This window comes from Chinchilla lanigera, unplaced genomic scaffold (assembly GCF_000276665.1).
Source record: "Chinchilla lanigera isolate Chin_1 unplaced genomic scaffold, ChiLan1.0 scaffold00024, whole genome shotgun sequence".
Classification (NCBI taxonomy): domain Eukaryota; kingdom Metazoa; phylum Chordata; class Mammalia; order Rodentia; family Chinchillidae; genus Chinchilla; species Chinchilla lanigera.
Window position 1 is genome coordinate 18,745,207 of NW_004955425.1, and position 20,771 is coordinate 18,765,977.

At 35.6% G+C, this 20,771-nt stretch overlaps 1 protein-coding gene across 3 annotated transcripts in view; it reads right to left on the reverse strand.

Moving 5' to 3' along the window:
* Nucleotides 1-20,771, reverse strand: part of Ctnna3 (catenin (cadherin-associated protein), alpha 3) — a 1,502,556-nt gene that overhangs the window by 121,562 nt on the left and 1,360,223 nt on the right. For all 3 annotated transcript variants that reach the window (XM_013514887.1, XM_005385969.2, XM_005385970.2), the window contains exon 15: nucleotides 310-491. In XM_013514887.1, the coding sequence (XP_013370341.1) occupies nucleotides 310-491 (182 nt within the window). The remainder of the gene's footprint in view (nucleotides 1-309; nucleotides 492-20,771) is intronic.

Genomic DNA, 20,771 nt, shown 5'->3' on the forward strand with positions numbered 1-20,771 from the left:
TTTTTTTTCTTTTTGATAAATATATCATGCTAATATTGATGCTTCAGAAATATTACTGAGGAAAGGAAGATGAAAGAGCATATAAAGCAGTGTCAAAGTTCCCTTCCAGTTTATGAGAAACTCTACCCTGTTTACATATCTACCACATCACCCAGAATTATACACCTATATCTTTCTAATTGTGTATTATTTATGTTTCCCCTAGCACTTGATTCTGGCACCTGCCCCTCAGAGGAGCTTGGGACTTCAGTAGTGTGACAAATGTTTCTAACTATTGTTAATAACACACAGTATTTTGCATGTCATTACCTCGTGAAGTCGGTCATCTCCATCATGATCATACACATCTTCTTAGCAAGAACAATGATGTCGTTGCTGGTATCATCCCATATTTCAATCTCAGCATCCAACTTGCTCTTTACTTTCTTGAAATCAGCAACTTGCTCAGCAATCTTTTCCTTTTCTGCCTCAGGCAGTTGAGTCATCTTAGCCTAAAACAGGTGATAATTAGATTTAAAATCATTCTCCTATGTAGGAAGTATTTTAGGTAGAAGTGGTCATTATAGTGTATTTATAAAACATATTCATTTAAAATCAGAGATACTTTATAGTTTATAGTTTGTTATTTATTCAAAATTTCCTGGTTTATTTTTTCAAAAATCTGTTTAATATTAAAGTGTGAGCATTAATATTCATACTAATAGTGCATTTCAACTGTAACAGAATTTAATTTTTTTTTTTTTTTTTTTGGTTTTTCTCTGGTAACAGGAACCAAACTCACGACCTTGCGCTTGCCAGGCAGGCGCTTTTGTCGCTGAGCTAAATCCCCAGCCCCTCAGAATTTAATTTTAAATGATAACTTTCATACTTGTCTACATGTGCATACACGTTCAGGTAAATCCTTACAAAATTACTGGGAATATATCCAAAAATATGATGGTGTACATTTATAAATCATATACATGTACATAGCAAGTATAAAGATCACAATGATGTATGATTATGTAGCATATGACTATACTAAAGTATGCATTTGTATTTAATCTGCTATGGGGAAGAATAAGAACTTTACAGACAGAGTTTATTCAGGTATTACTCCCTAATTATCATACTGAGTACAGAGTTGCAAGTACAGTACATTTAAACTGCTTTGGCATGACACGAATTATTTGGAAATGTTACATTTTTAGCCATACACACATTGCATCCTCCATTTCCCTACGTGATGCATGCAGGATGTGTAGAAAATGTCCTTTATCCCTGAACTACCATATTCACAACCTTAGCAGCTGGAGCCTATTACATTTTGTCACATAAAGAATAATCTTGAAGTAAATACAATTTGATAATCTGAAGATCTTAATATTTCATGGGCTTCTTCATGTAATGGTGTTATCAAAAAGAAATTTCATTTCAAATGTATAGCCCTTGACTAATCTCTGCAAAGCCCTGATTTTATCCTCAGTGTGGAGTAAAAAAAGTTAGAAATAAATTTTAGATATATTCTAGTAGTAGAACTACTGAATAGGTCTGAGAAGAAAATTTTTCAAAAGAATAGATCCCTTCAGTGGGATTCATTTATTAGATTATTCACATAGAATGTGATGCATACAATACCTAGATATTAGTATATAGGACACCAATAGATGAACACACAACTAGAAATCTCCCCAAAACCTGCAGTATTCTGGATAAAATGTTCAGAATAATGAAAACATACTTTACCAAATCAATGGTATACAATAGCAAAATACCTAAATATATGAAGGAAACCAATGAAAAGAATGGTCAACAAAATTTAAACAAAAAATAATCAGTAGCAATTTCCTGTCATTTACTATATATTTACCATAAGCCTAACCCAGGGTCTAAAACCATTTGATGTCCTTAAAAATCTCAAAATTAATTAATTAAGCCTACTTCTACCACTTTAAAGTAAATAAATCATGAGGCTTCTTGATTTGAAAGGTCCTTTAAGTTTCTTTGAATAATGCTTGACAAGTACTGAATGCCCAATAAATGATAGCTGTTTCTCATTCAATGGGAAAATTATCAAAATATATTCATATGTCTAGCACTTATTTTCTTCCTTTGAAAATTTATTCAATTTCCTTTGAAGGACCAAATTAAGCTGCATGAGACTAGGTTTTTAATTAAGGAGCTATACATGTTTCCTTCTTTACCATCTGAATTTGTTTGAGTCTTTTTTTCCTCTCAGGAAGTATGCCCTATGCAGAGTGTTGAAAGAAGAGTAACTTTTACTACTGCTGGCATATGGTGCTGCACATAAATGAAGACACAGCTCACTACTTCTGAGATCAAAAGTAATATGCAAGCATGTTCGGTAAATTATAAACTATCAACCCATTAAACTAGTTCAAAAATAGAAATGAGCTTCCTCCATCTTGACTACTGCTCATTAACCCTCTCTCCGATCTCGTATAAAAGTGTTCATATTTTCAAATAAAAATAATAGTTCTGGAAAAGGCTTACCTAGGGCCTCCTTCCATACTCTTATCAAAGAGGTAATAAATTTGTGATGCTGGATCTAATAAATAATGTGGAGGTATAAAATGGTATCTTCTGGCAAATTACTCACTAACTGCATGCTAAACTTAAAACCCCTCAAGAGGTGATCGGCTTTAGTATATTCCAAGCTCTGTTTCTTGGATGCCAGTGATGTCCTAGATGACCTTGAATAAGTCTTTTAATTCTCCTGTTTGTTTCCCTAGATACAAAGTGACAATTCCAACTGCTGTCCGCCTGCCCTGTGGGGAACAGAGTAGATTATCGGATAACACCGAGACCGACCCTGTCATGGACAGGCAGCTCATTGGTTGCACTCCATCTCCTTAATAACAGCTCTGCACACATGGCGAATTACAATCAACAGACGTTCGTCTCTGACAAGACAAGGGTCAAAAGATGGGCAATAGTTTGAAAAATTAAAACTTCGAAAGAATTCTAGTTCTTTCTCTCAGTAGAACAACAATGAAACATTAAATTACTAAGTGACACCTTTACTGAAGGTTTTAAGTACTACTATGAATAATTTATTACATACATCAATCAATTTCAAGGACCATGAATCTTTCAAAGTAAGACTCAGGACCATACTTCTAGCAAAAATTCCTTATTGAATTCTTTTACTCAGCATAAGAATAGGTTAAGCAATAATATTAATATCATAGCATTGATTAGTTATACCTTAAAGATAATAGCGATGGTAATTAGTAATCATTCATACTGCCCATAGAGCAATCACTCTACTAGGTGCTTTAAAAAATTTATCTCTTTTAGTCAGGCATGGTGGCATATGTCTGTAATCCCAGCAATTAGGGGCCTGAGGCAAGAGACTGTGGGGAGTTTGAGACCAGCCTGGGCTACATAGTGAGTTCAAGGCCAGCCTGAACTACTTAGTGAGACGTGGTCTTTAAAATACAACAAAGGATGTATTTCATTTAAGTAACAATAGTAATAGTATGCATTACTAATATATCTACATGTGACAGCTATCAGAATTAGATCCATAGAGTACCTGTATATGTCTTCTATAAATGAAGATCTTCTCCCATTCCTTTTCTTTTACACTAGAAATGGTGATACTTGGTTTATTAGCCCAATTTGTATCAGACTGCAGAAAAAAACTGAAAAACACATTTGGGAGATAGCTAGACAGATGGAATACAGACTGGGTAATATTAGGAGATGATTATAAATTATATTCAGCATGATGCTCATATTGTTCTATTGATGAATAGATGAAATAAAAAGGAGGCAAAAATCATAATTTTAGAAAAGAGAACTGCAGTTTCAGTACATATACCCAGTTTATTCCTTTTTTTCTTTTCTTTTCTTTCCTTGTTTCTTTGTTTCTTTGTTTCTTTCTTTCTGTCTTTCTGTCTTTCTCTCTGTCTCTGTCTCTGTCTCTCTGTCTCTCTGTCTCTCTGTCTCTCTGTCTCTCTCTCTCTCTTTCTCTCTTTCTTCCTTTCTTCTCCCAGAATACAATAAGCCTGGACAATTCCCTTTCCGATGCCAAAGGGTCTATTGATTGTATTCACAAGACTGCTTTTACAACATGACTCTGAGCTTGAGAACTGTTACCCTGCACAAAACATAAGAAAGTTTAGTTACCTGAATTTTATGCCCCAGGGTACATTAAATTGTTTGTAAATAGACAGGTGGCTTCCTAGACTGACCATGAGGTTGGAGGGGAAAGTCAAAGTGAAACATAACTCAGATAATCTGGCTCTGTTTGATCATGAATATGTTTTCCTGCTTATGTTAGGACACATCCATTTCATCGTTGTATTACAGCATAATGCAAGTATGTTTGGTCATAATACTGGTAAGCCATCTACAGCATCATCACCAGCCAGAGTTTGTTCATGTCTACTGCATAATAGAATTCTACTGAACAACTCCTCTCACAGAGATGACATCCCCATACAGAAAAGATCAAATTTTATTTAAAATTGTTAGTCGGTAAGGGATATAATTTAAAAACAAATTCTCTGAATATTTTTGTCATTAAATCTTGAAAAGGAACATGAATAGTATACCACAGAAATAGGCATAATTATAGAAAGAAATATATGTCTAGTTTCTATGCATATTTTCTTCTTGATAATATTTTGCATTGAATATAATTTCATAAAATATACAATTCATTAAGTGTATAAGTGGGTATTATAATAACAGATTCTAATAATTAATGGGAATCTTAACACTTCATTTTACCTTTGTAACAAATTTTTCTTCATAAAAGAATAATTTGAGCAATATAATATAGAATGAAAATATCCATGCCATTTTCATAACATATATATGTATATGTTGTTAACATTTAATACAATACTGTAATTAAGGGCCTAAATAAATGTGTAGCTGATCAAAATTACTTTTACTTAAAAACAGGTATTTGTATACCTATTGTCACATCCACATGCAAGAAACATGCAAAATACATTGTCATTAAATTATTATTATTTACTTATAGGTTGACCAAAAAAAATTCAACATATTTTTTTGTTTGTAATGTATGAACTATTTATCATTTGTAGAGAAAAATAGTTTTATAACAACTTGGAATTTCAACAAATATTATTTCTTTGTACTACATGGGCATATAATTATCCATATTTCAATTGCTTTGTGATTTAAATTTTAATAAATCTGAATCCATGTTCTTTGCTTTCATTCTTTAGAAATTCCTTCAAGGATTTTATAAATTTAGGTGAATTTATATCCCTTTAGGTGACATTTTTTTAATGTGCATTTCTGCCTTCATTGCCTTGTTCCTTTCATTTAAGACCTATCTATGACTTTTCCTTTCTCACTTATTGTTGTAATCTGACATACTAAAATCCTTAAAAAATACAAATATCATGTGTTTATATGAAAAAATTGTAAAAGTATTTAAAGTTAACAAAGGAATTTTAAAAATTGGGATTGGAAATAATTTAAGATTATTGTATCTTTGACTTTGACATAAAATACATTTCTGATTGGGAAAAAAAAGTGCAGCTTACTGCCAGTGTTTATTTAATATTAAGCAATGGAAAATTACTAAATTTTACAAATGAAAATATCATTGCTAAAATCAGAGTGCTATAAAAAGAATGATATCTCTTGCTTGCAAGGACTGCTGATATATTAGAATGATCTGAAGATAATAATAAAAGTGAAATGCATCATGGCAAACTTTGGAGTGAGGTTAGGATAAGAACCAGCAAAGTATCTTGTAGTAAATGCTGTAGCCATAAGCACGACTCCATGAGTAATCTTAGGGAAAATGGGAAATTAACCGGTAATGTAGAGAATGAGAAAAGGTATTTTTCCAACATTTACAGCTAAAGCCAGAAAATGTGCAAATGTGGCTTTTTCCTTAAAGTCAATTAGAGGTATCAAAGAAAAATTGCTCAAGATAAATGGATAAAGAAAAATTTATTAAAGACCATTGCAACAGTGGAGAGTGACTGAATTCAATTCTACTTAAAGAAATAAGTGGTGAGAGAGTTTTCAAGCACTCAGGTGAGCTTGTGGAAAATACTGGAGGACATTTGAGGCAAGGTTGGTCAATGTGATTAGAATGGTTGTGCTTGCTAATGGGTGATTTTCTAATTGAGGCTTTTATCATGTTGAAAAGACTGGAAAATAAAGGGCCTATATTTATGAGAGCTGCTTAAGTAAGAAATTCCTGTAATGGTTCAGACATACAGTGGCCCCTAATATAGCAAGTGCTCAGGAGCATGAGGACAGTATAACCCTCAGTAGATGGATCTACTGATAAGTTCATAGCTAGAGCTATCAGGAGGTGGAACCTATGGGAAAAGGGCAGCACTGGGAGCATGCCTTATGCACATAAGCATATAAATGGATATATTGCAGTAGTAAGCAGAAACACCAAAACGACACCCAGGGTTTGAAGGCAGATTTTTTTTATGTCCATGAGCACTGATCGGGATCATTCTCAGAATATCAGGCCCCGATCTCTGGTGGTCTAGGGCTTCCATGGGATAAGCAAGCAGGAAGTACAGAGGCAGAACAGCTTGTCATTTGGGGATTGGTTTATACAATGTGCATCATAGTGACCAGCTAAGCCTCACAATGACCAGCCATTTCTAAGAGACAGAAGCAACCCAAACTGGAACAGGAACTGTTACCTGGGCAGCTAACAGACTGAATTATACTGGCTAGGGGTGGGTATCTTCTGTTACAGTATCTTCCTCCCTCCCAGGTTCCTCCTTTCTCTCTCTGATCCCCGGCTGCCAGTAGGTGAATAGTGCTCCTCTCTCCAGCCCTTCTGCTTTGATGGTTCTGCCTTCCAGCCAGCCAGGGATGGACAGAATTCCCTGAATGATGAGCCAAATTAAAATGCTCATTTAAATTGTGGGTGTGTGGCCTTGTATCCCAGCAAGGAGAAAACTGACCAATATACCTTTGTTATAAAATTGGCAAGAGGCTAGGATGGTTGTACAGTATCTGAAAAGGACAGCAAAGGAAGCATTACAAACTCTCTAATATAAATGCTCTAAGAACAAGGAAGAAAGAGAGCTACAGTTAGGAACAATTTTGCCTAGTGGTTTTTCAAGATGAGGAGGAAATTAAGCCTCTCTTGGTCATAAATCTCAAAATAAGAAACTACCCTGTGATCTAAGGAAAGATAGGAACTTTCTGGAAGAGATATGATACAAAAGGTTGCTTGCTCTGAGTAGGAGCATCCAGATTTTGTTAAGATGAAGCCAGCTGGAAGGACTGACAAATTTACTGAGCTGGACTCATCTTACGGTGGCAAAAGTAAATAATGGTTAAAAAAGAAGCAAAAGACAGCCTGTACCATTTTCCAGTGCCAAATGAGGGTCCATTTGTTTAATGAAAGAGTTAAAGTTCATAGAGTAGAGTAAATATCCACATATCAAAAGTAACAGAAATAGATAATGGAAGGAACAAATGTGGGAGAAAGGATAGCTTTTCTTTGTCATTCCAATTAGCAAATGTACAAGGAATAAGAGTAGCACAAAAATCGCTATTAGGCAAACATGCCAGTGATAGGTGTTTCGGCACATTCTTGATAAATACTAACACTAACAGGTGATTGTTTGAGAGGGAATAAACTTTAAATCATCTTAAAGCATTTTCCCTGAAGATATTTATCAATTAAAAGGAAAAAAATTAGTACACAACAATTTTACATTATAGAGAGCCAGCAACCAAAATATGTAACTTAAAGGACAAATGTCACCAGAAATGAGGCCCATCAACATCTTGAAATTCCTGATTTCAATGACCAAGAATGACACCTTAGGTCCGCAGTATTTCCTTTAAAAATGCACAAGACTTAAAATCATGGTAAACACACAAGTCGTACGCAAACCAAGGAACATTTTATAAACTACTAAATCTGTACTCTTTAAGGATATAAAGGTCATAAAAATCAAGTAAACACTGAAGAATTGTCATAAATAAAATGTGGAATCCTGAATTGGATGCTAGAATAGATAAAAGACAATAGTGAAGAACATTTGACATCTGGATAAAATCTGTACTTTAATGTATAGTATAAAAGTAATACCAGAAAAATAGATCCTGAGTTTGAAAATTGGATCCTGGTTACACAAGGTGCAAACATTAAGGAAAACCCAGTAAAAAGCAAATGGAGACCAGCTCTATTTTTTTCAACATCTCTGTCATTCTAAAGTTACTTCAAAATAAAAATTAAACAATGCAAACTATGCATTCCAATACTTAATGCACTTCACCAAGTAGAGAACAATTTATTTCTTGTGCACTTAAGTGTTCAGCCTATTCCTCCTTCCTGGGCCCCTCTGTTAGCAGAATAATATGGCACTGTTAAATAGACATCTAATGTGCAGGATCTTATACATGCTAGTTAACGTATATTTTCTGAATAGTGGAAACCATTTTATTAATTCTTATGATAAATATTATTCTGAATACCCAGTCACCCAATTGGACATCACTGTATATTAAATGTAACTATAGATAACCAAGTTCCACACAGATCAGGATTTATTTATTACAGCTTCTTGTGTACCCACTTCTTCAGTGATTGACATTAACAACGGTAGTGTTTCCTTAAAGAGAGCAAACAAGCTTTAGAAAGGTTATGGCACAGGCTCTAAAAGTCCATCAGAATACTACATAAAGTACATGAAGTTCCACAGAGTACAAGACTGTTCCTACAAGAATCGGTCTTTCATAACAGCAATAGATTTGGATCCTTAAGCACACTGCAATGACTTGAAATGTATCACGTTGAACAAGGCTTTTAAAATTCTACTTTGCCTAACATAATGCAGGTATACACATATAGTAAATGAATGTACTTGGCTCTAGGAGTATTAAAGTGGAATGGCATAAATATTTTTCTTAATTGTATATTATATAATTTTGTTCTAAAATAATATTCTTAGGAATAGACTAATCTTAATGAGTTGATGATTTAATTGTAACATAGACCACATATTTCTATTTTGTATAAGCTGAAGATTAACTTAATACATTTCTAAGTGAATCATTGATTATTTTCCCAGAGATGGTTCTCTATAATAAAACATAAAATTGCTTAAGGTGATATATAAGATTCAAGCTTCAATGGCACATTTCAATGGCTATACATCTATCATGTGTTTAATTATTGATTGATTGATTGATTGATTGATCAATCTTAAGATGTAAAATCCTTGAGATCTCATAGGACAGAAAAATAGTACCACACAATTTAGAAATTAGTTTCCAGGTGTCTAGACTCCCTGGACCTTTCCAATAAGATGAACATCACCATGTATTTTTCCAGTCGGAAGTGATAAATACCTTTCTGTGATCTTCATGACAATTCAGAAGTTGAACCAATATGTGAAAAATCAAGATAAAAGAACTTGCAAAGAATCCCTTCAAACAAGTATTTTTTTCTATTAGATATGAAGGGTTAGCCTTAGAATATTTCAAAGGACCATCAATAAAGAAGGGCTTAAAAGATTTATCACACAAGAATAAAACAATACATTTTGAAACTTTCAGGTTCCATTTTTATTCAAGATTGTGAGAAAAATGCTTATGGTAACAAGGAACAATTCACAGGGGAAAACAAATGAGGATGAGTAAGATGGACAAAGCAGAACAGGAAATGAGGCATAGCTGAAAAGCCACTGAGGTGGAAGCCCAGTGTTGTTATTTGCTGGTATAATTTAATTAACTGTCATTCAATCACAGGGGTCAGAGAAATTCGCAAAGTACAATTCAAATATGCCTAAAAACTATTACAGCTTGTCTGTGTAATGAGGTGATAGTGTAGTATTTTAACATTTTCCCTTACTCATAGCATATTACATTTTGACATGTCCTTTGTAATCTTTATTAAGAAGAAAATATATGAAAAAGCATATTACAGAATTTCTCTAGACACTCCTAAGGTTGAAATTTCATTCTAATAATCAAATAGTTCTTAAATATTGTGCTATTTTCAGCAGCACACATGCAGTTTTCAGGTATTATTTTATGCACTACAAATTGCTACCTTATTTTTATTGTATGTTTATCATGATACTGCATGAAATATTCATAATTCTCCAATCTACTTCCTTATGTACTACATTTTAATTAAAAGACTCCTCTCTACATGGAATGTAGCTAATTTAATTCATTTTACATAGTTTCATTGAAATTATTTTATATGATACAATCTGACATCCACATCAGTAATTTCCACATTCACAGGTTCAACCAATTGTGTATCAAAACTATTTTGTAAGCAATAAAATTATATCTGCACTAACCATGTATAGGTTCTTTTTTTTCTTCTCTTTATCACCTAAACAGTGTGATATAACAAGTATTTATATAGCATATACATTTTATCAGATATCATAGATAATCTAGAAATGATTTAAAGAAAATGGAAGGATGAGAACAGAGAATATGCAAATACTATGCCATTTTAGATAAGGGACTTGAACGTACGCAAAATTTGGATATTTAAGGGACCTGGAATCAAGTTCCCTTAGATAAACAATAATACTTAGGTTAAACTCTGGCACAATTAATGCCTGAGATGCAAAACCTATAAAACACTCTTTTGGTGCTGCAACAATGAAAACAAAGGCTCAAGAGTCAACCCTACACCAGCAGCACTAACAGTACACCAGCTTTGTGCAAACTCTATCCATATGGTCTGAACACATACCAAAATTAAATAAACAAAATGTAATTCTTCTTGTCTTCCGAATGTGAATGTGGAGAGGCAGACATCTGGATTAGAAAGGCACTTACCAGCTGACAAGAGGTTTTCATGTAAAACTCCATTTGGGAGCTGGAAATGCTCCACAGGCAGCACCTGACACGTGAGCCCAACTTAATGCTAAGACGGAAGGTGCATGGAGTTGTGCTGATAGATGAGCAGAAAATGAAAGTAAAATAGGGCCTCTGTTAGATAAACTTTGAAAGGCAAAATTCCATTGTGCTTAGAGAAATCATTCAGAAATACATACACTATTCAGACTGAAGCCTCAATAACACAGCTCACAGTCTACAATAATTGGAAACATTTTCAGACTGAAAGAGGCAATAAAATGATTTTCGCCAAAGGTTCCTAAGCATTGGATTTCATAAGCTGTGAAATTAAGACAAAACCAAAACCTCGAATCAACATATGTTTCCGTATTATTCTGTTTTATAAAGTAGGGGCATAAAACACACATTCAAAATAAAAACAAAAAGGAAGAGAAAATTTCACCACAAAAAACTTACATCCCACTAACAGAATCATTTTATTTAAAAAAAAAAAAAAGTATTTCAACATCAAAATAATTAGGAAGGATCCAATCAGAGAAGACAGACTTTCCCAAGAAAGAAGGCTGGCACTGTGCTTGGCTTTACCTTATCCCTAATCCCCAAAACAAAAATCGCACTGTCACTTAGCAATCCATTTGGATGAGACGTAGGCACTACTGCATAGAAGCCAGAGCTGCTGTAAACATCCTACAATACACAGAACCATCTCCACAGCAGAATTACCTGGCTCAGAATATTAACACTACAGCAACCGAGAAGTAGTTCCTCACTTAAAAGACACTTTGGGCAAAGGCTGGTAGTCCATGCAGATGGGTCCCCCAAGTACTAATCAGATTGTGGAGCAGTAACCTCCTGTAAATCCAGCTTAATGAGTAATTCCCACTGGAGTTCAGAAAAACAAAACACTCATAGGATGCAGAGCATGAAAGCCTCACTCATTAAGTCCAGGTGTGAATAAGAATTCTGTTGGAAACTGGGATGGAGTCCGTGTGTGTTTCCTTCTGGTTAAGAATTTGTTCTCAATTTGCCCATATCCTATGACTTCATGTAAGTGTGAATTAAAAGGTGGCAGACAGTCAGGTGTGGTGATGCACACCTGTAATCCCGGCACTCGGGAGGCTGAGGCAGAAGGATCGTTGTGAGTTAGAGACCAGCCTGGGCTACAAAGTGAGCTCAAAGCCAGCCTGAACTGCATAGAGAGACCTTGTCTCAAAAAGACAAATAATAATGATAATAATAATAATAATAAATAAAAATTTAATAAAATAAAAGGTGGCAGACTAACCTGTCACAGGAAATGTCAAGGCAGCCCAATATGCAGGCTGTGGTATGGATACTAATAACTGCTTTTATCAAAACTACAGTGAGAATAAGAAAAAAAAACTGAAGTGAATTGTTTGAAAAGTTTGCAGTTTCAACAGAAAGGAAGTACCTGCAAAGTTGGATCCCAGCCGAACACAAAGGCAGAAATGATGAGCACTAAAACGAGGTCAACTTCCTTGCATCAGAACAACAGCAAAGATGGCTTAAAGGCATCTCAGGAATTGGTTGGACCCAAACTTCATACTCTTAAAAGTGTAAATGGGTAAACAGGACTGAAAGACCTTGCCATCAGAAAAAAATACCTAAATAAAATACAGGGTGCCCTACTTACTCAGTGCCATAGAGGAAAGTGTTTCCTCACATTCAGCCACTCAGAGGCCTCTGCAGCCATGCTTCAAGGGGCCCAGCCCACTACTTGAAAGGTGCTAGTCTTTGGCAACATCCATGTTGTGCTGGTTTCTCAGGCCCACAAGATGGGAGCATTGTGGTCCTGAAGGCTTCCTCTCAGATTTTAAAAGAAGGATCAGAGGCGAGGAAGTGTAACTCTGAGAGGGCAGTGTATGAGACTGTGAGAGGGAAGGCAAAGGTAAAATGGAGACTCCGAAGTTGGAGATGCGGGAATGTGAAATGTCCCCTGAGGGACACGCATACAGCATCTCAAGCTTCTACCTCCCTCTCCTCACTGCATTCACCTTCTGCAAGTCCTCTTTCCTTTATTACCAAGTTTATCTCCCCATTTCATACAATTTCTCCTTTATTTTGGTTTTTATTTATATTTGGGGTTTCTCATGTAAGAAACCCCATGTGATATTTGACTTTCTGTGTCTAATTTATTTCACTCATCATTATGGTCTCAAGGTCCATCCATTTTTGGTTTCTTTTCTTTCGCATTTCCAGCAGTAAAGTTTGCCTAATTTCTCCTTTGTTTATGCCTTGGGCCTCACTGTTTACAAACTACTGCCCCACCCCAAAGTTCAGAGTCCTTGTACCAACACACACTACTGGTTTAAATCATTCATTTATTTAATAAATATGTATGGCATGATTGTGATGTCTCAGGCACTGTCATAAGGACAGGGGAATGCACCTGGGGGACAAAGCAGATTAAAATTTGCCTTCACTGACTTTACCTTGTTGAGGATAATGAATAAATGAGCAAACATGTAGTAAGTCAAGTAGTGGAATAAAGTGCTATGAAGAAAATGAAAGAGGATGGAGGAAGAGCTCTGACTGGGACCGAGAACAGCACTGCAAATCTAAACAGAGTGACCCTGTCATCCTTGCTAAGCAGGTGGTGTTCAGGGGCAAGTGTGTCACTAACCAGACTCAGCAAGGGTGAGGCCTAAAAGGAAGAGAAAACCAGACCAAAGCTAGATATAAATTTCTGCGAAGGGAAAAACAAGTGGACACCAAGTAGGAGATAAAACTTCACTGCATATTTAGAAAGTTGTAAATTATAAATCTGTGCATATGAGATAATTTTTTGTCTAGCTGATAAATTTCCAGTTTGGGCATTATATATCTTCATTTTGTTCTCTAATTAATATTTTAGACTAAGAAGATCCCAAATCATTTATTTATCTTCCACAATCTCCACCCTTCTCAATTTGCCCTCTTTATCACAGGGAAAGAAGAAAGACAAATCCATCTTTGGAGCTCTTAATATAAAGCCCTTGTCCTTGGCTCCAATTTCTCTCGTGTCCAGTATTCAGATGCAGTCACTTATCCATCATCACCATCACAGCACTTTCAGCTCCTCCATTCTAAAACCCTCTTGTTAATTCCCATCAGGTCTCAATTTCATGACACCAATGATTCTCTAACTCCCTTCCTCTTCCTGCACCATACTCAGACTCTTTTCAACAAAGTATTAGCAAAACTCCTGCAGAAACATCTCAGATAATGGCACTGCCCATCACAAGGACATCCAGTGTTCCACCCCCCGGCTTTGTAAGTAAAGACCAAATATCTTATGATGGTTTCCTCACCCTACATGTTCAGGCCTCTTTTGAGTTTTAGACTGCTTTTACCATTGCTTATCTCACTAATACCCATCCTGGGTACATTTTCCCCTCAAAATTTTGTTTCACTTCCTATTCCATCTTCTGGGACTGTGTCAAGGAATCAAAATCTCTCTAATTAAAGGTTAATGGAAGGCTGGGCTCACTAATTCACAAGGTAGTCACATACAAATATTCCAAGACGTGACTTAAATTTATTTCTTGGCATCATAAATTAATCCATGCACAGCATTTGCATATTGCTCAGTGTTAGAAGGCAACACTGTAAAGGCCAGTGTGCAGCTGTATAATTAAGTGGAAGAATAAAGCAAGCTAGGCTTTCATTACACAACTTGCAACTGCTGTAGAAATAAACTACATTCCTTTGCCTTATTTCACACTAAAGTATATTACCCCACTGTGACAAAAAATTTACAAAAGGGAATGTCTTGGTTACTTTTCTCTCATTTCTGGGACAAAATACCTGACACCCAAAATTAAGGAAGGAAAGGTTTATTTTGCTTACAGTTTGTGGAGGTTTCAGTCCATACTTGGCAGATTACAAGGCAGAGTGGCATATGGCAGAGGGCTACAGCTCAGGGTGGCAGAACACAGCAAAGCAACAAGCACACACACAAGGGAGGAAATGGCCAGAAGCACCCTCTTTCCCTCCCTTGCATATGCAAACTATCCACCCCAGGGCGGGTGTAGCTCTCACACCCATAATCAATCAAACTCTAAAAGCCTGCCCCATGACTGCATCAGGCTTTGGAGGGACACCCAGACACAAACCATAACAGGGGAAAAGAGAAAAAATTTTTAAAATTAGACTTTTTGTGGTGATAAATTATTTCTAAAGACAATTAAGAAAATCAATTAGGAAAAAGAGACACATAGGAATCATTAAATATTAATTATTAAACATGAGCTTTTAATCAGGTTTTAACAGAAACCAAGGCAGTATAAAATTAAATAAATGTATTTTAATGAAGTTTTATTATTTCTTATGTGACAGCATGTAAAAATATTTGACAACAATCTTTCCTAGATTATAATTTCAGGAATTGTTTATTAAAAGAAATTCAATACAAGAAGTTTTGGACAATATAATATATAGTGTTTTTAATATTAATTTTCTCTGTTTAAATTCTTATGTTGTGACTTGTAAAATCAAAGGGATGACACTAAATTTCTATTTAGGTGAGGAAGTTCAATAAAAGATGAAACTGTATATGCTACTTTACAGTTGATAGAGGACCATGTTACCTCAGCATATGAAAACTCAAATGGACTAAGTGTGCTGCCCTTTAGATTTCTTTGTAGCAGTTTTTGAATTATTAAATCAATAGGGGCTAAAATGTGAAGAAAACTCCATGAAAAAAAGGCAGGTTGAGCTCATTTAGAAGAATTTTTGGAAACTAAAGGAAGATCAAGGCCATTCAGATATGGAGAAGATTATGAAAATAGCCTAAGAGAAAAAATCTATCTATCAGCCATACTAGGGTCATTTTAACAAATAAGGAGAGTTTTACAAATCATATTTTTACCTCAACAAATGCAGAAAAAGAATTTGGCAAAACTCACCATGCTTTTGTGATAAAAACTTTCAATTAATTAATCATAGGAAGAACGCACTTTAACATAATAAATAGTGCATATGAAAAGTCCAAAGCTAACTTACAACTTATAGAAGTTGGTACCATTTTCTCTAAGACCAGGAGAAAGACAAAGATGCCCATTATACCATTTCTACTCAACTTTGTACTAGAAAATCTAGCCAGAGCAGTTAGACAAGAAAAAAAATATATAAAGCATCCAAATAGGATAGCACATACTAAAACTGTCTCTGTTTGCTGATAACGTGATTTTCTATACACAAAAAACCCTATGCAAAATATTACAATTGGCAAACAAATTCAGTAAAGTTCCCAATAAACAAACATAAAATATGTAGTGTTTCTTCACACTAGCAATAAATTATGTGAAAAAGCAATTAAGAAATCAATTGTACTCACAATAGGACTTAAAAACTAAGAAAGAAGAAATTTAACCAGGGAGGTAAAATAGCTCTATTCTAAACATATATAATATTGATGACACAAATTATAGATGCACAAATAAATAGAATTCTGTATTCAAGGATCAGAAAAAGTTAATATTATTTACATTTTCTTATTACCCAAATCAACCCATAGACAAAATCTACCAAAATCCCCATGCCGTTCCTCATGGAAATAGAAGAAAAAAATTCCTAAAGTTCCTATGCAGTTCATTTTCTATGGAAGAAATTCGAGGAAATGAACAGAGGTGGAGGTTTCATGCTATCTGACTTTAAAATCTATCACACAGCTATCATAACTAAAACAACATACTACTGGCATGAAAACAGATATATTGATCAATGAAACAAGATTGTTTAGAAATCACACATTTATTGTTCATTTTCAATAAACGTGCTAAGAAAGTATGATGGATAAAGGACATGTTTATCAATAGATTGTGTTGGGAAACTGACATGCACAAGTAGAAAAATAAAACCAAGCGCAAACAAACTGCAGTCCAACATACACAGAATACAACATATTTAAAAGTCAAGTAAAACAACTAAAGTTGACTCAAAATGGATTAAAGATTTAACCTAAGTCCTGAAACTATAAAATCACTGCCTTGGTAACTTTTTTTGTATGCTGAGACCAAATACCCAATACCCAAAATGAAGGAAGGAAGGTTTATTTAGATAATAGTTTGGGGAGGTTTTAGTTTATACTTGGTTGGTTCCAAGGCAGAGTGGAACATGGCAGAGGACAAACATTTATAGCAGTGGAAAACAGCAAAGCAACAAGAGCGAAAGGGAGGAGTGGCAGAGAGGAGCAAGCCTCTTTCTTCCCTTATATCATAAGAGGGTTACTCCTACCTGGGGAGTGTAGCACTTACATAATCTCCATGCCCTCCTCTTGCACAGGCTCAAAATAAATATAAAATGAACACCCTGACTCCCTGCTAAGTCACATAGTTAAACTTTTTAAATTGACATAATAAACAACATCCCCCCAAAATAAGGGCATGTCCTTCTTACCCCAGGATACAAAACTGCTTAGTCACTTAGACAAACTTCTAAGCTCCCCAAGCTGATACAATATATCAACTATAACAACTACTTAAAAGAATTGTGAACATGCTTGACAATGTTTGTCTGGGCAAATATTTCTTGTATATGACCCCAAAGGAATGGGAATTAACAATAACACCAATGTGATAGCTAACCGTCATGTCATCTTGAGTAAGAAATATCCCACTGATCAGTTTACCACAGTTCTGGGTGTGGCTGAACGGATTTACTGATGATCAAAGCCCTAACCTAAGGGTGAGTAGCACCAACTAATAGCTTTATAGTCTGAATGGAATAAAAAGGAGAAAGAAGAAGGAACTCTCCTTTGGGTTTCTCCAGAGGAGCCCTAGTCTTCAAGTCTTCTTGAGATGTCTGTCTCCAGGTTTCCAGCCCAGATCCTTCAGCCTCCCAGCTCAGACTCCAGCCTCCCAACTTCTACCTTGACTCTCCAGAGAACTCCAGGTCTTTCTCCTCTGACTGGATTCTTCAGCTCCTCAGCTCCCAGACAGAGCTTTTTCAATCATCCACATTTCTTTCTGCAGGTGTCCACTGTAAACCTACCTTATAAATTATATATATTCACATCTGTCATGTATGTATATACGTATGGTACCCTAGTGAGCTCTGACTGATACAAATAACAGCAACAAAAATCCAAACAAAGTGTGGTTACAGCAAACTAAAAAGCTTATGCAAAGCAAAAGAAATAACAGGGTTAAAAACACAAGCCATGTATTAGGGGAAAATATTTGTAAGTCACAATTTCATGAGGGGCTAATTTTCTGGTTCTTTTTGGTTTTTTGTTTTTGTTTTTGTTTTTCTTCCAGTACCGGGAATCGAACTCACCACATTGCATTTGCCAGGCAGGCACTGTGCAGCTGAGTTAAATCCCTAATTTTCAATTATGAAAAGAACTCTAACATCTCATTAATAAGGAAACAATTCAATTTAAAACAAAAACAGTAAAGGACCTAAATACATATTTCTCGAAAATACATGGCCAATAAAAGTATGAAAAATGCTCATTATCACTGATCAAAAGGGAAGTACAAATTAAACCCATAAGCTATCATGTTATGTCTATTAAGAGTGGCTATTATCAAAAAGACAAAGAAAAGTGTTGACAATGTTGTAGACTTACCCACTGTTGATGAAATTTAAATTTATATAGCTAGTATTGAGAACAAGATGGAGTCTCTTTAGAAAAGTAAAAATAGAATTACCGTATGATCCAGTAATCCCACTCCTGGTATATATTGAAAGGAATTGAAGTCAATATTGAAACAGGCATCTCCACTCCCTTGTTTATTGAGGTATTAGTCACAATAGCCAAAATTTGGAAATATTTCAGTGAGTGATCATCAGAAGAGTGGATAAAGAAAACATGGCATATAGGCCCCATTGAACACTACTCAGCATTTATGGGGGAGGGGGGGCTCTGTCTTTTCCAATGAAATGAAGGATATTGTGCTAAGTAAAATAAGCCAAGCACAGAAAGAAAACGTAGGACCTCATTTATGTGTAAAACCTAAAAATATTTACCAGAGGTAGGGGATAGATAAGAACAGGGCAATTGTTGAAAAAAAGGTACAAAGTGTCTATGCACAGGTGACAGGTGTAATATGTTTAGGGATCTGCTGCACAGATAGTGAATAAACTAAAAAATTATGAATTGTATATTTCAAAATTATTTAGAATAGATTTTAAATATTTTAAATACATGCAGCTAAAGGCCTATTTTAATCATTTCACATTATAAAATATGTCAGAACTTCACATTATACTCTCTCTATATATATTTTTAAAATTTGTCAGTACCAGAACTATGAAGAGTTTTTGGACTCATATGCCTTATATAGCTAGACATTAACAGGTATTATAAGAACTTTGTCAAACAGACAAGGACATTAATATTCATATTAGCAGGTAATAAGTAATAGGCAGTAGTAATTTACCGTGATTGACCTTGCACAAGTAGATACAAGTATTTTTTTGTTTTTTGTTTTTCTCCGGTACTGGGAACCGAACTCATGACCTTGCGCTTGCCAGGCAGGTTGATACAAGTTTTGAAAAGCAGAAAGTTCAAAAAATAATGTAATATGTTACAATCAATGCACTGAGGACCTGTGTACTGCTAACAATGTCTTATGAAGGAAAGTCTCTCCTTACATTTTTCCATACATACTGGATATGCTTGACTGAAGTGTGCACCACATTCTGTAAATACATTAAATGGGAAAAATGTACTATCTGTGATAATGCAGTTTAGAATTTAGCAGGGTTGGGAGAGAGAAGGCAATGACATAAGAACTTATTCCCACACAATGGCTGTCCCAGGGGGTCTCTGTGTGGCACAGATGTATGCTGCAGAGAGATTAGGCTAAGACTTAGTTCTCAGAGATCTTGGGGTAACCTGGGACCCTAACAATGAGCAGGTATTTACTGGAGAAGGGGAAAGTCTGCGTTCTTGGGAGATGCAGGGCTGGTGTGAGGAGGAGCCAGTGCCTCTGCAGGAGCTGAGACTTCTGCAAAAGGAGACAGAGTCGGAAAGAAAGTAGCTAAATATAATGTAACACAGGAAAGTGGGGAGCAGATTCTGAACTTCCCTGAAAAAGGCCTCAAAGGGGTGAATTTCGTGGTAAAAGAAGAGGAGACACTGAGTTCTAGAAGGGTGTTTATGTCTAGGGATAAAACTACAGTTTCCACTTTGCAAATAGCTGTAAATTTAATTGTGGAGAAAGGAAAGATGCAAAGAAGACAGTTCCGGGACCGGCTACAGAAATCTAGATGAAAAATGCTAGGGCGTGAGGCATGACGCCAAGATGCCGTGAACGCGGCCGTCGGCTTGACTAAACTTTCCCAAAACTCTCGCTGGGCCGAGGTCCGGCCTTCAGTTCCTCAAGGAATTTGTCTGGTGTAGCTCCTTTTTGATAATGCAGAAGGGGGAAATGAGCAATATTTAGGAGAAATGTCCAGAAGATATTTGGAAGATAAAGAAATCAGAACATACTGTGTGATTACCTATGACAGGAGATTCAGGTTAGGGTTCAGATTCAGACAACTGAAAATATAGAGATGTCATTCGGAATACAGAAGTTAATTAGATGTATGGCGTCAGGCGATTCATTACCGTTTGTATGTCGTGAGAGTCACAGGTGTCTGTAAGCCGTCCAAGCAGAGGGAATGTGCAGGCATGCAAACAACGCAGCCAGGGGTCAGGAGACGGGACTGAGCCGGAGTGCGGTGCCTGTGTGTGACATGCAAAATTGCGGGGCTACATCAGAGTGTCTAGGAAAGTGGGAATAATTAGAAGACGCTAGGGCTTAGGTCAGAGTTCTAATGAGCTGTTATATTAGAAATTGAGAGAGGAAGAGGAAATCGTGAAAAAATTTGTAATCATCATGCAGAAAAGTAGGAAAGCAGAATTACTGCCAAGAACACAATTGAAATTATAGAAACCAATGATGAGAAAATGCAAATGCATAGCCTGCTCCAGTGCTGCTAAATCCTACAATTCCATCCAGGTT